The following is a 26,864-nucleotide window of genomic DNA, read 5'->3' as shown; positions in this document are numbered from 1 at the left end:
CAACTTTATAGCCTATATATTCACAAAATAATTTGGTTTGTGCTATGTAGGCCTATAGACAGAAAATAATTTTGCACACATTTTTTTGGCAGTTCTGGACTCAAAGGAATGAATATATTTTGCATGTTCATTTTTTTATGTATAAAACTAAACATAAAAATAATTTGACTTCTCAATAGGTTATATTTTTAAGGGAAAGTAATATTTTCATTTAAGTTTAAGGAGGATTTTTTAGGCTGATTAAAATTGAAATTAAATTTTTTTCATCTCTTGGATGTTTTAGTAATCTTACTTATTGACAAAGTTGTAATTTTAAAATGTTTTTATAACATTTGTAAACAAAGGATTTGTTGTATAGATATGAGATTTTTTAAGTAAAAAATTGTCAGTCCAAGTTTAATTATTGGTGCAGCACTTTTGTAAGTTTGAGGTTTGACACTACTTAGCACAAATGTTCACTATCTCTACTCTCAAACATAATTTTGAAATACCGTACTATAAATTATTTTAGCTCTCGTCAAACCCATTCCTCAGAGAATTGCACAAGTTTTAGCACAATTTTTTTGATTTTATTTAAATTGAACTTGATCTCAGTGCAAAATGTACAAGTTAGCTTTAATGTTTATACATTTATAAAATATATTTACACTCTAAATAATGTAAAAATGTGTTATTATTGTAAATAAAAGTGTGTTCTTCAAATTAGCGCTATAGGTGTGAAATATATCAACCTGTTAACATTAGTTAATTAATTTCTTCTTTAAAATTTGTAAAAGTGTTAAGTTTAGTCCAATTGTATGTTGAGTTCTTCAACAATTTATTGTGTTTAATAAGCTGTGAGTTAAGTAAGTGTTATCTTTGCTAAGTTTATTGATGTACCATACTTATAATATTGTTTTATCCCCAAAAACTTGAAGCATTGGTGTGGTTTTACAGCTAGATTGAAAGTAGGGTTTTAACACACAAACAGTTAAATATTCAATGTAATAATCGTTCTCACTCTGTAATCTGCAGTTTGTCAAATGCAGAGACCCTGATCATGATAAGATATTTTCAATATCTTTTGAAAGTGAAATCAACCATTAAACTATTTATTTGTAATTGTGGCTAAAGACTAAACACTGATTAAATTTACCATAATTTAGAATTATGTTGTGTTTCAAAATTAAATATTCTATCATTGCAATTAATTGTGTGTTTTGACAGTAACAAAGCAAGGCTTATAAAAAAACATCTCACCAACTGATTCTACAACTATAATAAAATCATAAGTGATATAAAAAACACCGAGGGATATAACATATTTAATACCATTGAGTATACACGTACTAGAGTAGCTACTCAATGGAGGTTATCGTTACCTGAACAGCGCTGTTCCACAGTAGCGTCAGCAGCCCGAACTACTCCGCCTCGGGCTTATCGGTAAGGCAGTTTGGTTGTTTTTTATTATTACTTTCATTGTAGGTTGTAAAATGTCATTTTTGTTGATGAAATTTGTTTGTTTGTTTCTAGTTTCGTTGTTTTATAATACATTTTTAATACTAAATGGTTAAAAGGTCCTCAGAGGTGTACTGCACTACCGACAGACTACCGCGACCCAAGCGTGGCCAAAATTGGTAACAACTAATAGCATTATGTGAGAACTCTTATATGTGTATACTCAATGTTAATACAAACAACTAAATAGTTATTACAGTACAGTAAATCTTATTATGAATCTCAGTTTAACATATCATCTAAAAATGTTAAAACATAAAGCGTGCTAGCAAAACTAATATGCCTCTACAATTGTGATGCTGCAAGACTGAAATAACTTATATCATTAAGCGTTATGTTATTCAGTAAATGTGTCTATCCCACCAAAGATAAGTGTAACTATTGTATATACAAACAAGCCAATAAATAAAAAATAAAAAACAATTGTGTACAATTTTTTACCATGAAAAATGCTAAATGTTCTTGAAAAAATGAATCTACTTGTTGTACTATATTACCAATCAAATATCCAAACCAAATAAATTTCCCTTTGTAAAATCCTCAAATTCAAAACTCCCTCTTTAGCTCTTAATCCCCTTTTAAATAGAACTTCCCCGTACAAAACTCCCAGCTAAAGGGAATAACCCTAAGAGCAACCAGTACTCACCCAACACTTCTGGGCACCCTGCCCTGTTCGATTGATCCCTTTCCCTACCTCAGGTGGCCAAATTATTGAACTCGATAGCTACTGAGTGCAAAGCCCTCAGTGTTTACAAAAACACCCCCAACACGCTTCACAGCTAGCAAGGCCTGACCACAGATCATCAACCTAGCTTGCCTTAGAGCCTACCCTCCATAACTCGAGCAAAAATTATCTGATTTCTATGAGATTTCGTACTAAAGAGTAACCCTACGTACTTACTCAAACGAGTTTGTTAACCGTCATGATCAAACGATAGGAATGTGGTTTTATAGATTAAAAATAGGATTTTCTAATTTTTGGCCCTCAAAACATAGAATTTCCCAATTTCTTTTCAAACCATTTCGTAGAGCTTAAAAAATAAATAAATTACGAACTAGAAGTGTTTTTGTAAAATTGTTAGCTACGGAGAAAAAAATAAAAAGTTGTAAATTAAAAATTTCCATGTCATTCTTATGGAGAATAAGTAAATTGCTATAGTGTTGTAGTTTGCTTGTTTATTGATATATATGGATTAAACTTGACAAAATGTTTTATTTTATACTGAGCTATTAGCATTTTACTAAAAACACACTTTATTACTGCTCCCTGTAACAGCAAATCTAAGTACTCTTTAAACCTGTTAATTTAATAGGGAATCAATCTGACATGTTTAAAGAAATATTGTTTTCAGTATTTTAGCGTAAACTCAATCAGGCAAATATAAATTTGCTTAGTCAGCAGTTTCGCAGGGGTATTTATATTTTTTTTTTTTTTTTTATAAAATTTGAACTTACAAACCAAACAATCTTTGCTAGATTAATTATGTACTTTACTCTTTCTATCAAAGCCAATGATTCATGGATAACCATTTTACCATTAATAAATGTTATATAAAATAAACATTAATAAAGAACTCGCCGACTTCCACTTTACCATATAAGATGATGGTGCAGATGTTCAATTCAATCCAATTTCTCCATTTCACTCTACTCTGTCTCACTTTAACTTGACAAATGTACCTTGTCTGTCAATTTCTTTGCTCAAAATATTAGTTTGTGGTTGAACTCCTTCAGTTTCTCTACAACGTTTGACTCCTTTTACACAAATAAAATAAAATTGTAGAACGGACAGATACTTTCTCCCATTACTTTGATATTAAAATTGAGCATCCCACTACTTTTAAGAGCAAAAAATTTAAAATAATATATAATACTGAGTAACCAGAAGGGGTAACTAAAGGTTTTTTTTAGGGGGTAATAAAGTATGGCAAAAAATGTTTAACCTCATTTCAAAATAAAATGGGCGAGCTTGGGTGGTTGTGCTATTTTGTTTTGTTTTTACACACACATAAAAAACCATATTTTGAGGTTTAGGGGGGTGCGTTGTTGAGATTATTTCAACCCAAAACGCAAACTCTAAAATATTGATGAAAACAATAGGTAGTTTCTCCAAATACTGTTTGTAGTTTGTATAGGACTGTAAATCATGTTTTGTAGACTAGGATGGTGGCGTCGTCCTGTAATCCAGCTACTAGGAGGTTACGAATTGTGGATGTTTATAGGCATGCACTGTGGATGCAATACTCCCTGGTGTGGATTAACGCCAGCACTAGTGAGTACAACGACTATCCGCAGTACTATCCTGATTAGACCAATTCGTTAATACCAAGGCAAAAATGTAGTTTGGATTCCACTATAAACTGTAGGTCCCTTAGTTGCCATTAGCTGTATGGGCTATTAATTAACAGCAGTGTCTAAGGAATAGATCAGCCTTAAGTCACTAACAAGACTACAAGATCGCGCCACTCATCCTACACTCATCCTTCACTCATACTTGGTTTAAAATACCTACTTTGTATGGTCGCCATTTCAATGAAACGTATTAAAGTATACAACATTTTCCTCAGTTATCCTTTCAGCAAAAACTGTATTTCAAATAATACCAAATGAACAAATTTGTAACTTAATGTTTCTGTGTTTACTGAGATATTTATATTGCCAAAATTCAGTTATTTTCAGGTATAAAAACTCAAGAGTTAAATGAAATACATTTGTTTCCATGTGGATTGGATAAGTTGCATGAAAAGGAAATAAAGTAGCAAACCACATAAATAGAAGGTATATTGACAACGATTCAGAATTGGAACGAAACCTGTAACTTAGTTCTGTGCTGTGACAAAGAAATGAGTTGTAAATTACAACTTGTAATCAATGTTTTATGTTCTGCAAACTGGTATTGTTTGTGTAAAACTTTAAAACACCTTCCATTTTACTAGTTTTTGTAAAATATTTCCTTTGTAATAATTTATTTTATGCTAACCTTTTTACAGATGCAGTTATATACAAAGTGGAAAGGTAATTATTAAACATCACACATATTCAATTGGCTGGTTTGATCAAAAATATGTCATTTTAAAAACATGCCTGTAATTATTAACATGATAAAAATAAAGTACATGATTATTTTTTATTAAAATACAGCATGGAAAGGATAATTAATTAATTGATTTGGTCAAGCTCATCAGCCGTAAATTATGTAAAACGCCTGATTGATACTAATTCAATCGGCTGCTTCATGTTTGGATTTAGTACTGAATATTGAATGAACTTTTATTGGATTATAAAATACCTTTAAGCAAAAGGTTAATTCAATTCAAATATCTTTATTAAATTGTATGTACATTGTACAATAAATAGTGTCAAAATAGTCACACAGTTTCAACAGGATAAAAACAGCAATTCGTTATTTATTAAAAAAAACAACAAACACATATTATAAATCTAGTAAGATAATGCACACTATCCTAGCGACTGAGGGAGGTAGAAAATTCTTCAAAAGAATAAATTTCTAAATGTATTAAAAACTCTTTCAAAATTTTTTTGATTAATTGTTTGGATCTATTTCTTTTTTTAATATTATTTCGAATAAATTTTAAAAATCTATTTACCTGCATAAGATGTTTTTTTTTTAGTCCTGTGTGGTTGTATATTTTTGTTCTTATTTTTGATTATTAGAATGGGATTTTTCTTTTGGTTCCGATTATACTTTTTGCAATTATTATTGATTCATATATATACTGCCCGTCAACAGTAAAGATTTTTAGGTCCTTAAAATGTTCTTTAGCTGACTCATCATGCTGCAGCTAGGCATGATTCTAACCGCTCTTTTTTGCTCCTTTAAAATGCTATCTAGATTAACTTACATTTTTTTTAGCTGCAGAGTGCTATGACAAACGAGATATGTGAATGCACATGAGCAAAATATATATTCTTTAAAGTTTTCAAATCACAGTAAAAAGACATTCTTGATAAAGCATGAATCCTGGAATAAATTTTAATTAAAATTTTGTGGACATGTTTATCCCAATTCAAGTGCTGATCTAGTGTTAAACCCAAAAAATTTGTACTAATTTCTTCATCAATATTTTGTAAGTTGTAGCTCATTGTTGTTGGCTCCTTCTGTTTATTTTGCATTATCTTAAAATTTATAAATTTAGTTTTTTGTAAATACATCAAGTTGTGGTTATTAAAATAATTTCCAATACTTTCCAATTCTAAGCGATCATTTCTGTTTGCTCAATTGATTTGGATGATATGACCAAATTTGAGTCATCAGCATACAGACATAGTGTTGAATTTTGTTTATAAAGAATATTTCATTCCACATAGATAGCAGGGCCCTAATATTGAGCCTTGTGGCACTCCAAAAATTATTTGCTTATGTTGAGCATGATTTAATGTCCTAGATAGAAGTGGTACGTAAAGAAAAACTTTGGAGATGAATCAGATATTGCTGTCTAATTATTCCTGACGTATGTAAGACATTTTTTTAAAAATTGTTCTAGGGTATCATTAACTTAACTTTATGAGGCTGTCTAATATGTTACAATAAGTTGTCACTGTAACAGAGAAGCAGTTTGAGGAATGTGTGTGATGCGTGCTTCGCTAGAGGCTTCTCTATCAAAGTAAGGCTAGAGGGACTCTCACACACTCACACTTTGATGAAACAGAGACACAGGCAAAGGACTCTATCTGTTCTTCCTGGGTCACTGACTCCACATCCTGCAATACAAGAGACGTTTCCTAGTTTATTGTTGATTCCATTAAGCAAACAATGCTGCTGTGGAAAACCTTTGTTAATGAAACAAATAGTGTCAGATCATACTTGACTAGTTCTCTTGAATATTTTTCATATTTTTTTTAAATTTAAGCTATAAAAATTAAAATTCCACCATTTTGAATTTTCAAATTGAACCAACTTAATTTTTGTCTCTATAATAGGTCTCTTTAACTTTAAAATAGATGTTTCATAAAGATCGGTTGGAAAAATTCAAAAACGTGTTTATGTATAAAAAACTTAATGGCAGATATCTGGGTTCATTTCTAGACATACAATAAATATAAACTGTTTTCATTAGTTTTTTATTAGAAATCATAAACCCAAAGTACTGAAACTTTTTTTCTGGTATATAAGTGAAGAAACATTATTCTTATTTTATAACTAGAACATGTATGATACCTGATGTAATAATTCATGCTATATCCACAAAAAAAATCAATTAAAATTACAAAGTCACTAAACAGATTGTTAACTAAAGTTGATTTTCTCCCAATTTAGAACACTTGACAACGGTACTATAAAATTAAGAAGTGATCAGTTACAAGTATTGTTCAAAATTAATTGAATTGCCATTTTAGTATCGTGTAATGAAATAGTGACAGAGAGCTACTTAACTAACAATAGACGTCAGACCTCAGCAGGGATGGTACGAGTGCGAGTGTCAGTGACATGAGGAGCTCTTGAATCTAACTGATGCCGGTTCTCTATATCAACAAGATGTACTATGTTAGTCCCATGTTGTGGTTGATTACCACACAACATGTGTTGGGGCGGACATGTTAATCTTTGTGTTTAAGGTTCTTAAGGTTTAAGGTGATTTAGGTCCCCTTGAACTCGAAAAAAGGGATTTTTGAAGTAATGCTTAAAAATGTGTGTGTGTGTTTGGGGGGGGGCAAGTGTACAGAGCTACAAACTACACCTGTTGTCCGATTTGGACGAAACTTGGTATGTGGATACTAATCCATGGTATCTTCAGGGTTTTTTCAATTTTGATTTTTAATGGTAATTTTCCTGAAAAACCTGGATTAAAATTTAACTTAATGTTATGGTCGTTATAACCCAAAAGAAAATGGTACAGCGCCCAATGCTGTAGAAATTGCAAATATTATCACTTTTTGCGATTTTCCCCTATAAAATATCATATTTACACCGCTTATCCATTATAAGGGTTTTTGACAAGCTACTAGGAGAAAGTATTAGTTTGCTGATACCGTTTGTGTAAGGGTTCCACTGGCTGGCTGGTAAACAATGTACATAATGTAGAATGTATGATATCTTAAATATGTGGACCTTAAAATGTATTAAGAATTCAATTAATACTTGTAGAACCCCGTCGAAATCGACGGTTAATCTTGAGGTTTTATGTAAATTCAGCTAACTGCGATAAATAGAGTGAAGTCATTAAAATCTTAGTTAAATGAAGGGAGGATAGACATAATAATAAGTATGACGATTGTGTTCCCTAAAAAACGTGATTGATGAATTCGTTTAACACAATATTTCCTACCTTTAGGAGTCTTATAATTGTTTGTTCATGAGTTTGTTTCATGTCAAAGCCACTTTCACTATATGGGAGAATGAGTTCATATAATTAGTCTATCATGTTACGGAAAGAGTCAATATTTATTACTAAAAACTAATTCAATCTGCTTTAGGGAAATCTTTCAGATTGTATCCGGATTTATAAGTAAATCTTCATCTTTGGTCATAAAAATACAGAATTTTATCAGCATATTAAATCAGTTTTTTTTATTTGATAAAAATATCCGATTCTCTACAAAGTAGTAAGATTCTTACTTCAATCTAAGCAATTTTAATTCCTTCTCTTGCCACATCGACCCATGTATATAATCATCCTGTTCTTACTTGATAATTCATTAAGTTATGGGATTGTTTCGCCTTGGCCAGATCGATAACATAAAGCTGTGCATGTATTTCGTGGATGGAATGAACCATAATTGTAGGAAATTTGATCACAAATCTTGTACATTTGCGGAACCAAATCCATAACCTAGTCCAGCCTTGGTAACAAATTATGCAAATAAGATTAGATGTGATGACACTGTTGTGTTTCCGAATGCTTTGAATTGTATGTAGTGAGGTTTAGATGCGTTGTTACATGTGTACAGCAAAGTAAAAACCCTGTACACATTTTTTAAATACGTGAATTGACCTTAGTTCACCTTCTTCACCAAAACCATAGATGAAACATACTCCGTAGTTAGTCTATTCCAAAACTTGAACACAGCTCTCATCCTCAACGTACTCATCTATGACACAATTTTTAACCCGAGTGTCGAAAACTTTTATACCAATAAATAAATTTCTGGTATACTTTCTTAAATTCAAAAATAAATGGTAATTGAAAGTAGGCAAAAAAGGCAAGTGCCAACCTTACAATATATATAAGCTAATCCGATAAGGAATAATTATGTTCCTTTAAAATTGATATGTCACACTTATTTCATAATTTAACATTTTCTAAGAGCAATAAAGCATATATTTTTTATCACAACATTTACAACGTATCATAAATTCATCATTTTGTTGAAAATATAAAAAAACTTGCCATGCAGTGGAGAATCAATTTAAAATCATAAATAATAATGTAAACATTTAATTTTGACAGTTTCAGTAGACCTTAGAATTCAATTTTAATATTAACAGCAGGTTCATTAAAAGTAGTGTAAAATTATCCATATGGTCGTAATGTAAACAAAATTGCTGAGTGAACTTTAAAGGCCTCTGGGGCAGAGTCTCAAGGAAATTTACCTCGTTTCTCTTTTGAGGGCTCACCTACAGATCAATACCTTTCTTTAGACACCCCTTTCTACACCCAGCCGTTCTCTCAAATTAGCTGTGACTAAAACCCTGTTTTCCTCCATAAGAATAACATGGGATGGGACTTTAAAGGCCACTGGGGCAGAGCCCCTAGGGAATTTACCATGTTTCTCTTTTGATGGCTCATCTACAGACCAAGACCTTTCTTTAGACACCCCTAACGAGTTTCTACGCCCAGCCGTTCTCTCAAAATAGCTATGACAAAGAAAAACAGTTTCAAATTAATATATAGATTATAAACTATAATTTTTTTTAACAATGTGCATTATTTAAAACATTTTTACCTACTATGAGCAATTTAAGTAGTTGAGCCTTTAATTGTGCAACTTATTTAAAAGTTTTTTTGTTTGGATTATTTTACTAACTCAACAAATCCCCTAAATTTTAAGAAAAAGTTAAAAGTGAACTGTAGAGTTACAAAATAACTACCGGGTTTGAGCTGAGCGAGGAGGCAAATCAAATTTCAGAGCAATATGGAGATAAAGGACCGACAAACTCAAACTCCATTTGCTGGGTAGGGAGGGGGAAGGGGGGAATTTGTAATCAATGTTGTTGTCAAGTTATTCAAAGCTTTCCCTGTTTCATGGACGCATCTGCAAAGATGAATGCGACTTTTTTGAATGACTCAATTTGTTTATCCTATTTTGGTAAAACCCTACAGAATATATTCTGAAAAAAAAATGTCCACCCATAATACTTTAAAATATATAGTTTTCCGACAGTGTAAATTGTTTGAACAAGAGGAAATTAGGAGGAATTATTTGAAAAGAAAATTTTCTTGATCAAGAAGTTATTTAAAATTTTCTTGTAATCAGGTATTTTTTGTTTTTGTTGGTACTCTAATAGTCAAATAACAGAAAAAATATGGAATATCAACTTAGTTGTCATTCCTTAAAATATAAAAGAACCTGAACTATTTAAAGTTGAGTAAGAAAATCCTAACTGTTAACATTACCTATCTATTAAAGATAATTATATAGGTTTAGTTTATTTACGTAACCATTCACTGTAAACTTTATGGTACCGATACTTGTAAGGTTTATGTTGTATACAGTATATGGCTTCCCTACAAAACATAAATACACATACCGGTAGTCTAAGATTCTTTTTTTAAAATATTACGATTTTTAGTGTAGGTACTTTGAAAGTTAATGTGATGGTTTGAATATTCAATTCAACATTTCTTTACTAATCCTCCAATATACATGGACTTCAACTTCAACAATAACTTTGAACTGTATTAATTCAATTTTTAACTTTTTAATTCCAAATTAATCATAAAACTAAGTCTACAATGTTATATTTGGAGGGTAATTTTATATAGAAGTAATCAAATCTACTCACGAAGAACATCAAATTAGTGACTAGCATAACACAACCAGAACAGGTAAAACATGACATATGCATTTCAAACAGAGGATATTCATGCAAATGTAGGATACATATTCATGTGTTTAATGTGGCATGCACACGTTTTGCCAAAGAACTATGTGTGTTTGTCACATTTTGTCTCCATTATTGAGGTACCGTAATGGTTTTGGTAATGCATGTAGGTTAATTTTCAACATTAAAATATATATTTTTCTGTGTTGTTTTGTAAAATATTTATTGGTATGCTTATAATATTTTATTTTATAGTATTTTATTTTTGTTGATGTTTTACCATAGATTAAGCATACTCCCCCTTTTACTTTTCGTTCCATACATATAGTAGCCTAAATGGAGAAATTATATTTTTTCAACAGCATTTCTGAGTTTGAGTTTTGGGTAGAAGTATCCGTTTTGGTATAGACTACACCTGGCCATAACCTGTAACACTGTAAGTTTTTTCGGTTCAAAAGTGATCTACTGTTTTTGTGATTTTCCCAAACAAAAACATAGTCACTCCTGACACTTACCCTTTAAGGCGGTGACACATCAACATCTACCGCGTAACATTACATTACGCTACAGATGCCAAGACACACCGCGACAGACATCTTTTAGATATTAAAAAAATACCCCCGCCGCAGCAAATCTGCAGACTAAGTGAATTTCCATTTGCCTGATTGGATTTAAAATGTCATCATTTTTTACTAACATGTCTCCTAAAAAATATCACATTTATTCCCTATTTAAAAAGAATTAGTTTGACGAGTTCTTGAAATACCTTTGAATATTTCAAGCAAAATTTTAAAATTTCGAAAATTGAGGTGATTGGATTGTTTATTGGTTCTAGAGGAACATTATCAAAATTTTTTGTGAACTTTTGGAAACAATATGATTTGGACAGATCCTTTTTGAAAATTATTATTCATGAAACATTAAGAGGTTCATTGGCCATAATGAGAAATCATCTATATGGAAAACATCAAAAATTAATCAGTCAGCATTAATAACATTAATCTCTAACATTAATAATCCTTCGATATTTTATGTTTACTATTTTTCTGTGTCTTTGGCAACCTTATTTTTTAAGGCAGAGGTATTTATTTTTACAAATAAATTCTTTTCTCTAGGTTTGCTGCAAAAGCGAGGGTAAAAGTGTTTTTTTGTAAAATGTTAATAGTTTAGTAAGAAATAAATGCATTTTCCAAATTTTATCAAAGTATGTTCATAAACAAGCAAACTACAACAGTTTACTTATTCTCCATAAGAATAACATGGGAATTTTAAATTTACAATTTTTTTGGAATTTTCTCTGTAACCATTAGGTGCATAATAACGCTTCAATATACTAAATTATTTGTTTTTTGGGTCAAAAATGGGAAAAACCAATTTTTACCCATAAAACCCCTCATAAACCCCTGTTTTCATAGTCCGATCATGGTGGTTCACAAACTCGTTCGAATAATGTAGGTTTACACGTGTATACCAAATTTCATCAAAATCGGATCATTTTTGCTCAAGTTATCGAGCTAACGGACACAGATATATATATGAATTTGAACGGATGGTGTTTTTGCCCTCTAGGGACCTGAAAATGAAAAAGTAAATCGGTCTTGTCCAGGTCTTACCAAAAGCTTATTCCCTATATGGGAAATTCGCTAAAAGGTACTAATCTATTTTTAAGAATGGAGTTTCAAGGAAAAGGAATCACGACAGTCAAACAACATTAAAATTAATATAAAATATATTAAATACATATTTACACAAATTTACAATATAGCCATACATATAAATACATGGGTATAGCGTTTCACATACTACAAAACATAATTTCTGAAAGCACCTTTTCTTGTAAGTATGGTTAACATTTGTACAAAATAAAACAATTTGGAGGAACTCCCGAAACTTATCAGAGATTTATCACAATACATGTCTTAATTAACACACTGGTTGTTATTTGTACATACACATCCATTCTTTAAAACAAAATTGTACAAGATAAATGGATGAAAAAATTACTAAGTTTGTTAAGAATTTTTTGTCTAAAATTTTGACTGATACAAATTTTAGTGATTGTTAGTGTTTAGTTAGTCGGTTACAATTATATTTTTTATTTCTCATCTCAATCAACCACTTAATACATGGGACATTGTAAGGAGTATTAGGATATACATTCATCTATTTATTGAATTGTATTTTGCTACATTCTCCTTGTCCATTTATGACATGCATTACGCATTATCACTAAATAACATCCAGTGACTGAGAATTCTTATGTTTTGACTCTTTTGATTGTTTTCAAGCTAATTTATTGACTTAACTTTAACAAGAAACACTGTATTGTTTGTGTTTTGTTAGTCATGTGTCAAAAGTCTGCAAGTCCATCAGACATAAATAATTTTTAGCAAAACTTATCTTAGAACCTTCACTTACTTAGATCACAAGAAGTGAAATTGAGAAAGAGAGTGATAGTACGTCACTCAATCTATTTTTCCTGTTACAGATTTTGCAAGTTGTTTTTTTTCCTATCAAGGCATCAAAGACAATGACACATAATTTAAGGATGTTGGTATGAACAAGTTTACAAGTTGTATCACACTTTGACATTCTGACAAGCGGCAAATCAACATCGAGGCAGTCAAGCAGTTTACAAAATAATTTATTTATTTAATTTCACTAGACTAGCCGTCATATCTATTTACACATTTGATTGCTAGTTAGCTATGTTGGTCACTTGATCGCAAATACACATCTGAACACATCTAGTAATCATATAAAAATGTACAAAAGTCACTCACAATACAAAACTATCACAATACTTTGCTACAACTATGAATGACTGGGGAGACACGAATCCTCGTACTTCTCCTCTTGACTAAAACCTCTTCATTCATTTCAGAATATTTAGTCATGAATATCCAACTATGGCTAGTTTTCAAAACCAGAAAATTTCAATATTTGTTTGAGTGAGCAAAAAAAAATCTCATGAACAGTAATACTTAGTATGAGGCAATAAATGAACCGGTTGCCTCATTCTCACACTTGTTGACTATTCAAAGTAAATATAATCTATTGAAGGCTGAGAGTGGATATGCCAGTTTCTATTGTTCAAATACAGACATTTAGTTGTGCCTTAATCTTTCACTAAAGGAGAAGACTTTTTACAAGTTCTGCACTCAAATTTTCAGTCTAGATGTTGAGTGAAAAATACTTTACAGCTTGAACCAAATATCTTGCTCACCTAATGCGTAACATTAATTATCTTAGGATCAGCTGATGTCAAAGTAAACTTACGTAAAAAATACATTTCTCTCAGTCTAATCATAAAAGATTTAAGGGTTGACGTAAACAAGAGTTTAGTTTCACTTGGTATTGTCCATAAAAAATATACAATCAAAACAAATACTTTAAGGATGACTACACACTTATTTAGACAGTGTTTAAAAATATAGGTTACGTTTGTAACATTCGCTTTAACACCTTAATATATAATGCTGGTACTGCAGTGAATGTGATGTCAACAGTAACACATATTGTTGACAGGTTCAAACGGTGTTCAACAGTAAGTGTGGTGTTCAGTGGAGACTAGACAGCCGAGGCCAACGCGTGTCAATGCCACTTGGACTTCTGTGCGAAGATGTCAGCTCGTAGATTCTGCGAGAAGCAGATGCCGATTATCTGTAATAGTGATATGGTGAGTAATAAAACATTTTTTTATCAAACAAAATGCACACTTTCGTTTAGCTTTGTGGGCAACTAAGCAATGTGAAGAAAACAATCAGGGTGCAAGAATACTTGAAAAATGTAGATATAATTTAGCCATTTTAACATTTTGGTAAAATAATTGCCTTACTTTTGAGTTGGTTTGAAGTTTGAACAGAGCCAGCCTTACAGTAGGTATGTGCAAAGGGACACAGGGCCCTGCGCTTTGGGCAAAAACATTAAAACAACAGACTTGGCAAATTTTGTTTTTGAAAAGGCCCCAATAACCGTTGCTTGTTCTATTTTTGTAGCAAGTTAAAAATCACAATTGCTGAACATGATCAAGATGTTGCCCTCACAAAAGTCGCTGCAATTGTATAAATCCCTACAATTTTTACCAAGATCATTAGAGAAGATTATGGATATTGCCGTGATCGCAGAAATGCATCCTACGAGCATGAGCAACAATATGGCGATTGGTAGGAAGAACTATTTAGCAGTAAGACACCCGCTCTGAGTGTTTGCACAGGGCCCCGCACTACTTAAGGCAGACTCAGGGTTTAGTATAAAAATAGAGAGCTAGCTTAGCTGCTATCTAAAAGTAGGTAAATTTACCCTGAAAAAATTGAAGAAGATTTGTTTAGTTCAATTGCTGATATTGGCTATAGCATGTGATGTGAACAGAGGTCAATTGCTTTGACATGAGCTGTCAGTGCCAATTGTTGCCTGTGTATTAGCTTGACAGCCTTTATGACCGCTTCTTCCCAACACCTTAGAATTATTTTTGTTTCAAATTTGCTCTGTAGATATCAGCAATTAGTACACTTTCTACAAAACAATTATTTGGCCAGTTCTGCTGGTTTTCCAATGGTTTCTGAGCAGCAAGAACTGATGTAGAATTTATCAAAAGACTGTGAACACACAGTTGGCCCCCTGATTAAGTCAACATGAAAATAGTCTTTCCAGCTGCTAAGAGTTAGTAATTTAATTTAATACCACATGCTGTGATACATCTTCAAATGATTAAGCACTGTTATCTTTTTGATGGTTAGAAACTTAAAATAGCTACCCTGATCATTTGGGCATTCAATAAATAAACTTGGGTAAAAAACCCAACAAATATTTTATTCTTAGTAAAAAGGCTATCATATGATATAACACTGGTTTAGTTTCAATTTTTTCCTTAAAATATGCACACTGGTATGCCATCATTCAACTGTCATATAATACAAATACAATACAGTACAAGGATATAAAACAATAACGTGCAAACCAAAACATGCGACATACCTGCAGGAATGTAACTATAAGTCCCATGGTACATATATGGAGAAGATTCCGTTCTATCCACTCCTCTCCTGCTTGCACACATCCCTTCTCATTTATGATCTTGGATGCATCAAAGTTCTGGCAACAAATGTTAAACTCACCTGTTAACTTGAACGGAGAACGGTATTCCACCACCCTTGTGACACTTGATCAACCAAAGCATGCACACAACACCCCATGCACACATGCTGTGTTAGTAAAACTAAGTTAGAAAGAAAGTCAAGAAATGCCACCCTTGTCTTCAAGAGTCTTTCTTCATAATATGCTGTACACTTCAAGGTGTGATAAAATCATATTTTCTGATTTGTTATAAAGTACCCATTAGTTGACATTATTAATTACAGCATTGGGTTTAATCAAAACAAATTTAACAATGCTCGACCAAATGCACAACCCAAATAAAAAGTTAATACAGCTACAGTAATAATTTATGAAAATGACAACACCATGAATTTAGAGCTAGGAGGAAAGCCTTTTTTTACTATTTGTAAATAGATTTAATAAGTAACAACTAGATACAGAAGCACATGACTCAAGCTTTTATCATATCAAGTAAATGTGAAAACTTCTAGGGGAAGAATTGCAAATTTAAAGACTAAATCCCATTTTTAAAAGCAAAAGGTGTCATTTGGTACAAGCTACAGACCATGCCATGTTCATGTACACAAGAAAATGCTGTTTTGCAGTAAAAAGTAAATACATAATTTCAATAGACTCTCAATAATCTAACTCATAGGGCCAACCTTTTTTTATATTCACAATATACTAGAGCTAAACAGTACAATGGATTAAAATTATTTCGAAATCAAAGGACATCTGAGTCATCTCACGCAGTATATATCCGTTGATTTAGGAAGTCAGGTTCAATGACATATTCATATTATGTCATGAATGTCTACTAGGCCCTGATGTGTGTTTTGTAATCATAATGTTCACAATTTCAGAGCAATTTCCAAAATTTCTATGAATGAAATGTGCTTTATATGTAGACCTGACAATCATACTGCCCCACAGGTTTGGTTAGTCTATAGTACTTGTTAAACTACTGAGAGCCTATTGCACTGCTGCACCACCAGGTTAGCAAGACATGTTAGTACCTGAAGCACTACACTTGTGACCATAACCACTAGGAGAGGAATGAGGTTATGCTCCACCCACTCCTCCCCCGCCCGCCAACACCCCCGCTCAAATATTTTGTGTTCCCCGCTCTGTGCGGGGGACAGGTTCGTCCACCCGTCTGCAAACTGCCAAAACAGTACAGCGTTAATCATTCAACTTACATAGGTACTCGTGCTAGTTCCAAAATGCATCTAATTTTCTGCCTATGAACTAAAGCTTCAATGTGGGTTTCTTAGATGATGCGATACTTTGAGCAAAAGAATTTCTCATAAAAACTTTGGCATTGTCAAATGTGATTAAAACATGCAAAAATTTACCGATTTGCGTCAAATTTGATGTCAAATCAACAGAAACGCTAAAAGAAACCAATTATTGCATTGTTTATTTTTTTGTAATATTAAATCAATTACTCATTGCTATTAGATTCCCTTATGTAAGTTCAGTCTGTGGCAGTAAATAGACCAGCTATTGCACCAATGAACAGCTCAAATCTTACACCACCAAAAAATTTAATTGTTTTTGTTTTAGGGCTAGGCTCAAACCCCAGGCCTAAGGTTACTTGTCCACAAGAATAGCAAGGATGAAGGATGCAATGGTAGGTCCTTGTGCTATGTTACATCGCTTCTCCTAACTAAATTGAACATTTCAAGGATTCAATGTAAATCCAATGTAACAATTAGATACAAATAATTAACACAGAAGTCTTATACTTACATATCCAGGTTTGCGGACATCATATCCACATTGTTTGTTTTTTATAACTTCCTAAAAAAGATGAAAACAATTATTTACAGCTAAGCAGTACATTGAAAGTGAACTTAGATCACCCTCTGAAGCTTCTACGAAGGGTTGTTATACTTTGGTGATTTTACACCCTTACTTAACAGAAGGTGAGAGGCCTTCCCACCAACAATGACTCAGAGGTGTAACCTCAGTCTATTTCAATGTTTCAATCAATACGGTTACATAGAAAATATCTCCTTATACACTGTACTATGTAGTAAACCATATAACACGACTACCGGTACTAACACTTTGAAGAGGGGGAAACAATTTAACAGTGTCAAAGCAAACGAAGAGATCAACCAAATTTTCAATTAGGTCTAGTATTTAAATTTTTCAAACTGGCGCCAGTTGGGAAAAAGTCTAGAGAATGTTGTTGGTACAGTTAAACTTCATTTAACAGTTTAATCCAGTACTTTGAAGTGCAGACATTAGTTTTGTTTGAAACACAAAAATACAGATGATGACATCTTTCCATTCAAAATACAGTAAAAGCAGTAAAAGTTACAAACATTACAGTAATTACACCATCACAAGTAATATTTTGATCAGAGCATTTTTCAAAAGCTATATTTTTAAATGTCAATTTATTTGCTTGATCAAACTATGTTCGAAAAGTCCAATAAACTATCCCTAATGTTGCCGAACATATTTCCTTGTTTAAGTAAAATATAAATTAAATAAATATTTAAATTATGTACTCTTGTAATACTAAATTTTTTTTCAATTAAAATATTTACAACTTACATTGGGTTTTCTTTTGCAACAAGAGAACGGAACTCCGCAAGCTTCTCTGCTACCAACGTCCCTCGAGGAACAATTGAAGTAGTTGTTTCTGTCCCAGTCTTTGGGCCCCTCGATACCGCAACACTGCAACTGTTCAACAAACCAAACTTGGAAGGTTAAAGTTCAACAAGAGGTTAAATCTGAACTAGTTTGAACTTTTTTTATGAATACTTGTTTTATGAATATTTTTTTTTTCTATGAATACAATCATTGTTTTAAAGTTATTGATAATAATTATATAGTAGATGTCCACAACTTTTGCAATCAATTCGGGTAATTTTTATGTTAGCAAGCAACATTATACAAATAGTTTTTAAGCGATCTTAATAAAATTATTCATGTCTTAAAAGCGTGAAAAATGTAAATAAAAAAATTATATAAATCTCGTAATTAAAGACCGTAATTAAAAGGGTTTTAAATTTGACAGTGTGTAAATGATTGTGAAATTTCAGTGGGAAGAGTGAGGTTTAAGTTTGGGCTTTCTTTAACTTAGCAAAGAGGTATAAATTTGATTGTTGAAAGTGTGAAAACCAAAATGCAGTGAGGCCAATATCTAAAGCTAACAAACTCAAAAATACCCTGACTTAATGTGTTTTCCAAATTTAATAGTTTTTCTTTGTAAAAAACTTGACGTGTAACAAATCAATCAAGCTATTCATATGGTTTTTACCTTAAAAATGCAATTTTGGAAAAGTATATATATGTTCTAAAAATCCAGAGAAATGGAAACAAAAGAGTTTTTATATACCTTATTTGTGATTTGAAAATCAAATACCTGTCATAAGTTTTTTCAAAGCTTTGATAAATTATACAGAAAGTACTGTTCTCAAAGGTTTGCTTGCTTCTTTTCCAAACTGCTCTATTAATTACTTATCTTACAATTTCACCAGTCACTGCAGAACAGTTAAACAATTTCATCTGAACAATTTCACTTTTATACACTATTTGACTTCATCTCAATACCGGTATCTAATAAGTTTTAAGGAAATATTTTGTTTGTGACTTAAATTAATATAAACTAGAGGACCCATGCTGCTCCGCAGCGTTGAAATAAATATCATATCCAAGAAATAATCAAAGTTATCATTTTTGATTGAGTGTAGTAATAATAATAATAATCTTGAACTTGTGTTCTTTATAAAAAATGTGTAAACTGATTAATTGGAAGCCCCCAAAATGAATAGATTATAAGGTAGAGGACCCATGCTGCTCCGCAGCTCGAAATAAATATTATATCCGAGAAATAATCAAATTTATGATTTTTGATTGAGTAATACAGTATCTTGAACTTAACTGATTCAAATCGATTAATATCTAAAAATTAAAGCCTATAATTTACTGATTATTTGGAGTCTAAAACATATGAAAAAAAACATAAACAATGCTAGATCTATTGATTTTTAATCATAGAAAAACCTTTTATGTTGGTTGTCCACCTTTCGTTTGCTTGAAACTTGTCGGATTTGTGGCTTAAATGATAGCCGGCATTTCACTGAAGGTTCTTAGACCAAAATATGTAGGATTATATAATTATAACTGGTGAAAATACATCTTAAATAGTTGTAAGAATTAAAAAAAAAATTAATTTATATTTTGATCAAGTAATACAGTAGATAAATATGAATATAAATGAAATCTATCGTGCATACTATCAATTCGAGACCTCAATCATGAAAATCGGTCGGGTGAGCCAAACAAACTCCGAAAAGAAAAAAAAAACAAATTTAACTCCCTTAAGAAATACATGGGGAGCAAATTTTGTTTACGTATAAGCCGAGTGGGACTGTAGACAAATATATGCTGATGGTTGATGTGAAAATCTGTGGGTGCATACCTTCAATTTGAGATCTCAATCATGAAAATCGGTAGAAGAACTAAAATGAACTCGTAAAAGAAAATTCCAAATTTAACTCCCATAACCTAGGGAGCAAATTTCGTTTACGTATAAGCAGAATGGGACTGAAGTACTGAGGATGAAATTAAATTTTTGTGTTGTACGTGGTTAACCATTACTGTGTTCATCATACCCAGTCTTCTTGTATCCAGTCTATCAGGTTCTGCTGGTCAGGATCTTCCCTGTAGTGAATGATGAAGGCCTGGAATCCGGACGTTGCTTGTAGTTTGATCTGTAACCAAAAGATCAATAGGTATATTAAATGACGTTTCATTTGTAAATAGAAAATAGTGACAGATAATAAATTAACATATCAGCAAACTGACATTTACTTTCCCCCATTAGCTTCTGTACAAACCTTGTAATGGGTAAGTGGAGGGAGTAACTGTTATTTCATGGGTAAAATAAAATAAAAACTTCAGTAACCTTTTAACCTTTTTACAGCATTAGGGGTTGTATGGTTTTGCTTGGAGGTAAAAGGACCATAACATACGAAGTTAATCAAAATCGTTTGAGTTGTTTTTGTAAAAATCCTAATTTTCTGCTTTGCGGCTACTTTTGTGATATAATATTTACCAAAGATTGATGAAGTTGAAGTTAGAAATTAAAATAAGCAAAGTAATAAAAATATGAGAAGTGGTATTTTACAAACATTTCTTATACTGTAATACCAAACTGAGGGAGTGAAAAAAATAATTAAAAATAAACTTAGCCAAAAGCCACAAATTGAACACTTAAAATTCACTTATATTTCATGACCTCACAGCTCCGACTACTGATTTCCCACATCTTTTTCTCAGTTGTTGTTTCTCAGTCGAAGTCGACAAATCTGTGCTGCAATTGATAATTGTGTTGACCTTCACCATAGACCTGCGGTTTTACCTTGGTGTCAGCAATTACATGGTACTGACTAGAGAGTCATGCTTCACGAGTAATCAAAACTCAGGGAACTACAGATCTTAGAACCGGTTCATTCCTGTTTCTTCTTTCTCCAAAGTGATAGCACACAAATAAGCTATTTTACATATTTTTTTGTGTAAAAATATTGAACTTGAATTTAAGAAGAACGTTCTAGGTCTTTTTTTGCAACTGAAAAGTAATTTATGCAACAATCCCATAAAGATAGTGTTACCAACACGAGTAGAAAGTTTAAGGTACGAGCCTTAGTGAGTGCCTTAAAAACTTCTACAAGTGTCGTTAACACTATTTACGTGAGTTGTGTACACTACTTTACATTTAATTTTAATTACTAATAATCACTCCTCAAAACCTCTAAGAGAGGTTATGTTTTTATTTATAACCTCTCATTGCCACTGACAGTGATGCATTGACTCATTGTACCTATCACTAATTGCACCGAGATATAACAATTAAATTGGTAAACAGCTGATTAGTTTAAGTTCGAAGCATTACAATTTTACTCTCTCCCTTGAACCTCATTGGTCCGTTACCCGTGTTGTTAAGTAAAAAAAAAAAAAAAACTATGCAGTTATGAAGTAAACAATGCTGTTATGTGAAACTTTTCAATTCTAAGAACTGAACTGAAACAGCTACTTTTAAAAACAGTTTATGTAAAATTGTTTTTGCATTTGTACTCTTGAATTTCACACATAATGTAACAAAGACGTAAATTTATTTGAATATAAACTTCACCTACAATTTACCACATCCTCAAATTGGTAATTTAATATAGAATACATTGTTTGAAGGCTTTTAAGTGTATGGGAGAAACAGAGCCACAAGGAAACTAAGAACAAAATAATAATAAATAAGGGAGCATAAAAAAGGGCTTTGTTCTGACATAAAACCAATTTCCTCACATCAAAGGCAGAATAAAGTAAATATGAAAAGCAATTGTTTCAAAGGGAAGGTTTAAAAGAACTTCCCCTTGTGTTTTTTTATAAATCATACATTTCACATCTTTATAATGCAAATCTTGGTACAGTATAGTATTCTTAGCTTGTTCAACTCAACCATACAGTACGGTACTTAACTTTATCAAGAATTTTTATTTTTAATTGTTATACACTCTTTCTTGGCTAAAGTTATCAAATCAATAGTTCAAGTTTCTTGCTATGTTAACTAAGTAGCATTTTGATGTGGAAACATTGCAACTTTTGAGAAAACAAACCGGTTGGCTATTTCTGTTTGACGAAAATAAAAATTTTAAATCTACACTATAGCTGAGTGAATACATTGCTGACCGAGTAATTAGGCCACTGGTTCGATCCTGAGAAAAGCAAAGAGATTGACCATGGTTCAACACTATAAGCTGCAGTTTATCAAATGGTCTTGGCTATATAGTCAGCTTATATTATACTGTATTGATCAGCTTGTGGGCTTCACTCACCTTAATTTGTTAGTGTTTAGTTTGTTAGTGTATGTTAGTGTTTTGGTTGTTAATTGGTTGGTGTACGTCTCACCAAACTAAAACCTGAAAATGAACAGCAAAACACAAAAAATATTATCTATAAAATTCCTTGTTCGTGTGGTAGAAACTACGTAGGGCAAACGTCAAGGCCAGTGACGGTGAGGATTAACGAACACGTTAAAAAGGTTAAAAATAAGGATAGGTATGGCTCGAGAATCTGTGAACATGTATTAGAGACAAATCATACAGTAAAATGGGATTCCAGCAAAATTCTATACAAAGAACCGGATTGGAGGAAACGGAACATGGCAGAGTCGCTATTTATGGCTATTGAAGATGAGCCTCTATCACGACCATCGGTGGATGTTAGTACTGTTTATTTACCAATAATTAAAGAAGAACTAGAACAGCTGAGAGACAAGGAGACAAGGCCAAGGATGTCAAAGGCTTATCTACAATAACCAGTACGTCCACCAACCCCCCTGCCCTCCCCCCCTCTACTGGAACAGCTGATCCGGCAGTCGTGGCGTTCGGCTCGTGTACGCGAGAGAAACAAAGTTTTAATTCCCTGAGGAAGCGGGACGTTATCTTGGTCCCGCGAAACGTCGGAGTAAATTAATCCAAGGACGATTTTTATGTGCGTGTATGTGTGTTTGTGTCTTCGTTGTGTTACATTTGACGAGTCCTGGATTAACAAATTAAGGTGAGTGAAGCCCACAAGCTGATCAATACAGTATAATAAACCTCGCCTAAAAAACATGTCTTTCAAAAATAGAAGTACAGCTTATATTAGTTAGCAAGAAAGCTCATACTCCAATCAACAATAATCAAATGGAATATAATTACTAAATTTTTAAATACAATACTCACCCAATCTCTAAATATGAATAGCATGAACACTGCAGTTATTTCTAGGAGCAAAATCACAGCAAGGAAAAAGGCATACTGAAAAAAATCATTACCATTAGTGAAGATTTTTTTTTTAGAAAGACAAATAATACTTTGTTCAATTCCTAGCATTGCATTATGGTTCTAATTCACTATACAGATTCTAATTCAATTTCATGTAGTATGGTTAAGTATTTTTTTAAACAAATTAATTAGTGTTACAACAAAATAACATGGCGGGATTAATTTGATACATACATTTCATTAGTCCAATCTAATTTCCTATGCATTAACCACATCATTAAGATAATAACATGAGTTCTGATTAGTAACATTTACATCGGTGCAAAACAAGTCCTAACCTAATTGGTTTCAGAATTAGCTATACAATTTGTTTTTTTCCAATTGCAAAATTTGATTTTTTCCAACTGCACTGTTTGGTTTTTGTGCAGTACAGTAAGTCAGTGTATATATTCATTGAATAGTCTTAGTGGAGTAAACGCCCACACTGAACTGTTTTAACACGGTTAGTAAGTTTTCCTTTAATTTGAATACAAATATTTAAAATGTAAACAAAATCTTCAAGCCTTATACTAGAAATTAAGTTTGGTGATACAATGATGAATTTTACAACTATGTTTTATGAGAAACACTCACTGCGGCCAGGAGACAAGTATTCTCTCTGAGAGCTCCAACACAACCGGTGAACCCGATTATGAAAGTCACAGCCCCTAAAAAAAATATTAAACTTTACTGCAAAATTCATTAGTTCGAACAATCTGTCATATTTGCCAATACTGTTCAATGAAACTCCAAAATCTTTAAAGATCAATTTCTAATGTCCATGAAAATAGATGGCATTATTTAATATGTTTAATAGTGATTGTTCCAATTTTATAGTTTATTGTTTCAGTCTCCCATTTTTTGTAAGTAAATTAAATCATTTTCAAGTTTAAAGCTTCCCACTAATTTATCCCCCCCCCCCCCTACTATAGAGTGTAACAAAAATAACCATCGTGTAGATATAAAGTCAATGGTTTTAGCTATCAATCTCTTTATCTGTCAAACTTTGCAATCCCCTAATCCCAAAAATGTGTTGCCAGTTTTGTTTATGGTATAAATTCACTATGCTCATATTCAACCTCACACATTTTGCCGATAACAAATTTAAAAAGAAAACCGTGGTTTCGATCTTTCTTTTACAATACATCCACCAAACTATTAACATGTAACATGTATTTTAAATAATGTAGGGACGAGGATTTAGCTTCATACTCTGGTTGTACTTAGACAAAGATTTAGCTTCATACCCTGGTTTGTGAGAGAATAAATTCCAGCCTTAAAAGTTGAAAGAAGGTCACCAAGTAGAGAAATAATTTACAACTGAGTTTTAATAGAGGAAGTAACTGTAGTTAAACATGCAACTCCCTGGTTTAGTCCTATACCAGCATCAGATAACTGACAATAAATGGCTATGGTGAAACACAATATACAACTAGAGGATATTGTCATTATATTAAGAGCAAAAATCAATTCAACATTTTTATTCATTACTAGTTTCTACGAACAGCACAAAATCATATTCAAACATGTAGAATAACTACTTTTAATAAATTTAAAATACATATCATAACAATCGTTGGCTTTATGGATATCCTACAGTAGGCTATTTAAAAAAAAACCATTGTATTTTCTGATCAGTAAGTAAACATACGAACCAGCTGTAGCCAATGTTCTATGTTCTACATCACAAGAACATAGTTTAATGGATGAACCCCCACAGAAGGTGCTATCGTATAAAATTTTTGTCTATGATTAAATACAGGTTGGTCCAAAAAGAACTGACACATTTTAAAATACATTTTTATTTACAAAATTTTAACTGCATGGTATAATTTACATACGTACAGATAGAAAACTCAAAAAGTTTTTGGTGGCATTCGATAAATCTCAATATGGCCCCCATTAAGACTCTGATGCCAAATCTAAATTCAACCTCCCACCAAACATTAACATTAAGTGAAGGTGTGTGATGTTATAAATTTTGATTTAACGCCGCCGACAGAGCCTTAAATAGTGGCCATATTGAGATTTATTGAATATCACCAAACACCAAACAATTTTTGATATGTTTTACTTATGTTAAACTTTCTGTTATTAGTTTTATATAGTATTAGTAAATTGACAAGAGTTATCCTGTAAAGCAGTATATACTGAGGAACGCTTGCTAAATAAAGGCATTTTTGATTTGATTTGATTTGTTCTATCTGTACATAACTTAAATGTAAATGTCACCATTTAGTTAACATTTTGTGAATAAAAATTAATGTTAAAATGTGTCAGTTCTATTTGGACCACTCTGTTATTTTTACACTTTATATTTTCACCCTAAGTTTTCAATATTATGACATCTTTGTTTATGTGATATAGAAGATACTTTATTCACAAGTAGGTTGGTTAAAGCTTGATTTTGTTTAATAAGTTAGCAAATTTGAGAGAAACAAACTTTACACCTGTGTACAATTTTGGTTGTTCAATTTTGTTCTAAAACAATGGTATGAAACATTGAACTCATGGTTGTGGTATGTATAGTTGCTAGTTCAATCCTTAGTCAATAGTATAACCTACCAGTGATGATAAGTACGAAGGCAGGATCAAGTGCGATGTTGGCTAGCCTGCTAAGGTTGTTGAAGGTATCTTTCTCTGACCAGGCCCACACTCCGATAGACAGGATACCCAGGCCTACCAACTGTAAAGAAAGAAATACCAATGTTAACAATCAAATGGCATTATGAATTGTGGTTGGTAAACATAATAAATTATTGTTTTGACAGAATTTTTTGAAAACATCAAAGGATAAAGAGAGTTTTTTTATTATTGAAAGTAAATTTTACAGTCACACCTTTTACAAACAATGTCTAGTTAGCTGAAAGTTTTATATTTATTTTTTCTTTAACGAGTATGAATGGTTGACTGTATCCAATATAGTAACATACTGTACCTATAAAATTATTGGCCCATTTCTATTGACGATGATATACTTTTTTTATTTTTAGAATATCTCGCTTCAGTATATTAGAAAAGGGATTTTTTCTGGACATTCATATTGAAAAGACATTTTAGGGATATACAAAACATACCAACAACAATAAAGTAAAAACCAGTCTCTGTTTTGTTCTGTCTCCAAAACACAAAACAGAAACAAACTCATTTCCTTGGCTAGGATTGTTACCCATCTCGCTAGTTATTTGTTCTTTGGAAAATTCTTTGTTATTGAGAAACAGATATCCTGGAATTATGTTTCTGTAACTGGACTTCTTTTTAAATATTTTTTTATATTTGTGATATTTTCTATCATTGCGCAATAAATACAACCGTAATTTACAAATAACAATAATAAACATTTATATACAATAATCCTATACTCTTCTATGAGCAATTTTTGCTTGTATATATGCTTGCACTAAGTTCTCGAAAACGGCTTCACGATTTCCTTCAAATAATAA

The 26,864-nt window shown here is 31.9% G+C and overlaps 1 protein-coding gene across 2 annotated transcripts in view; it reads right to left on the bottom strand.

Annotated features, from left to right (window-relative positions):
* Positions 1-12,212: 12,212 nt before the first annotated feature.
* LOC128990641 (tetraspanin-5-like) overlaps positions 12,213-26,864 on the bottom strand; it is a 70,091-nt gene continuing 55,439 nt past the window's right edge. Inside the window, exons 2-9 of one of the 2 annotated variants that reach the window (XM_054413124.1) lie at positions 25,987-26,107; positions 24,016-24,089; positions 23,341-23,415; positions 20,233-20,331; positions 18,167-18,295; positions 17,351-17,401; positions 15,479-15,595; positions 12,213-14,164 (exon numbers count right to left, since the gene is read on the bottom strand). In XM_054413124.1, the coding sequence (XP_054269099.1) occupies positions 14,096-14,164; positions 15,479-15,595; positions 17,351-17,401; positions 18,167-18,295; positions 20,233-20,331; positions 23,341-23,415; positions 24,016-24,089; positions 25,987-26,107 (735 nt within the window). In that variant the 3' untranslated portion in view covers positions 12,213-14,095. The remainder of the gene's footprint in view (positions 14,165-15,478; positions 15,596-17,350; positions 17,402-18,166; positions 18,296-20,232; positions 20,332-23,340; positions 23,416-24,015; positions 24,090-25,986; positions 26,108-26,864) is intronic. The other variant, XM_054413125.1, reaches the window with a different exon arrangement.

This window comes from Macrosteles quadrilineatus, unplaced genomic scaffold (assembly GCF_028750875.1).
Source record: "Macrosteles quadrilineatus isolate MER2022 unplaced genomic scaffold, UCM_ALF_1.0 Scaffold_3__2_contigs__length_128488019, whole genome shotgun sequence".
Taxonomy (NCBI): Eukaryota; Metazoa; Arthropoda; class Insecta; order Hemiptera; family Cicadellidae; genus Macrosteles; species Macrosteles quadrilineatus.
This window is presented reverse-complemented; position numbering and strand designations above follow the sequence as displayed.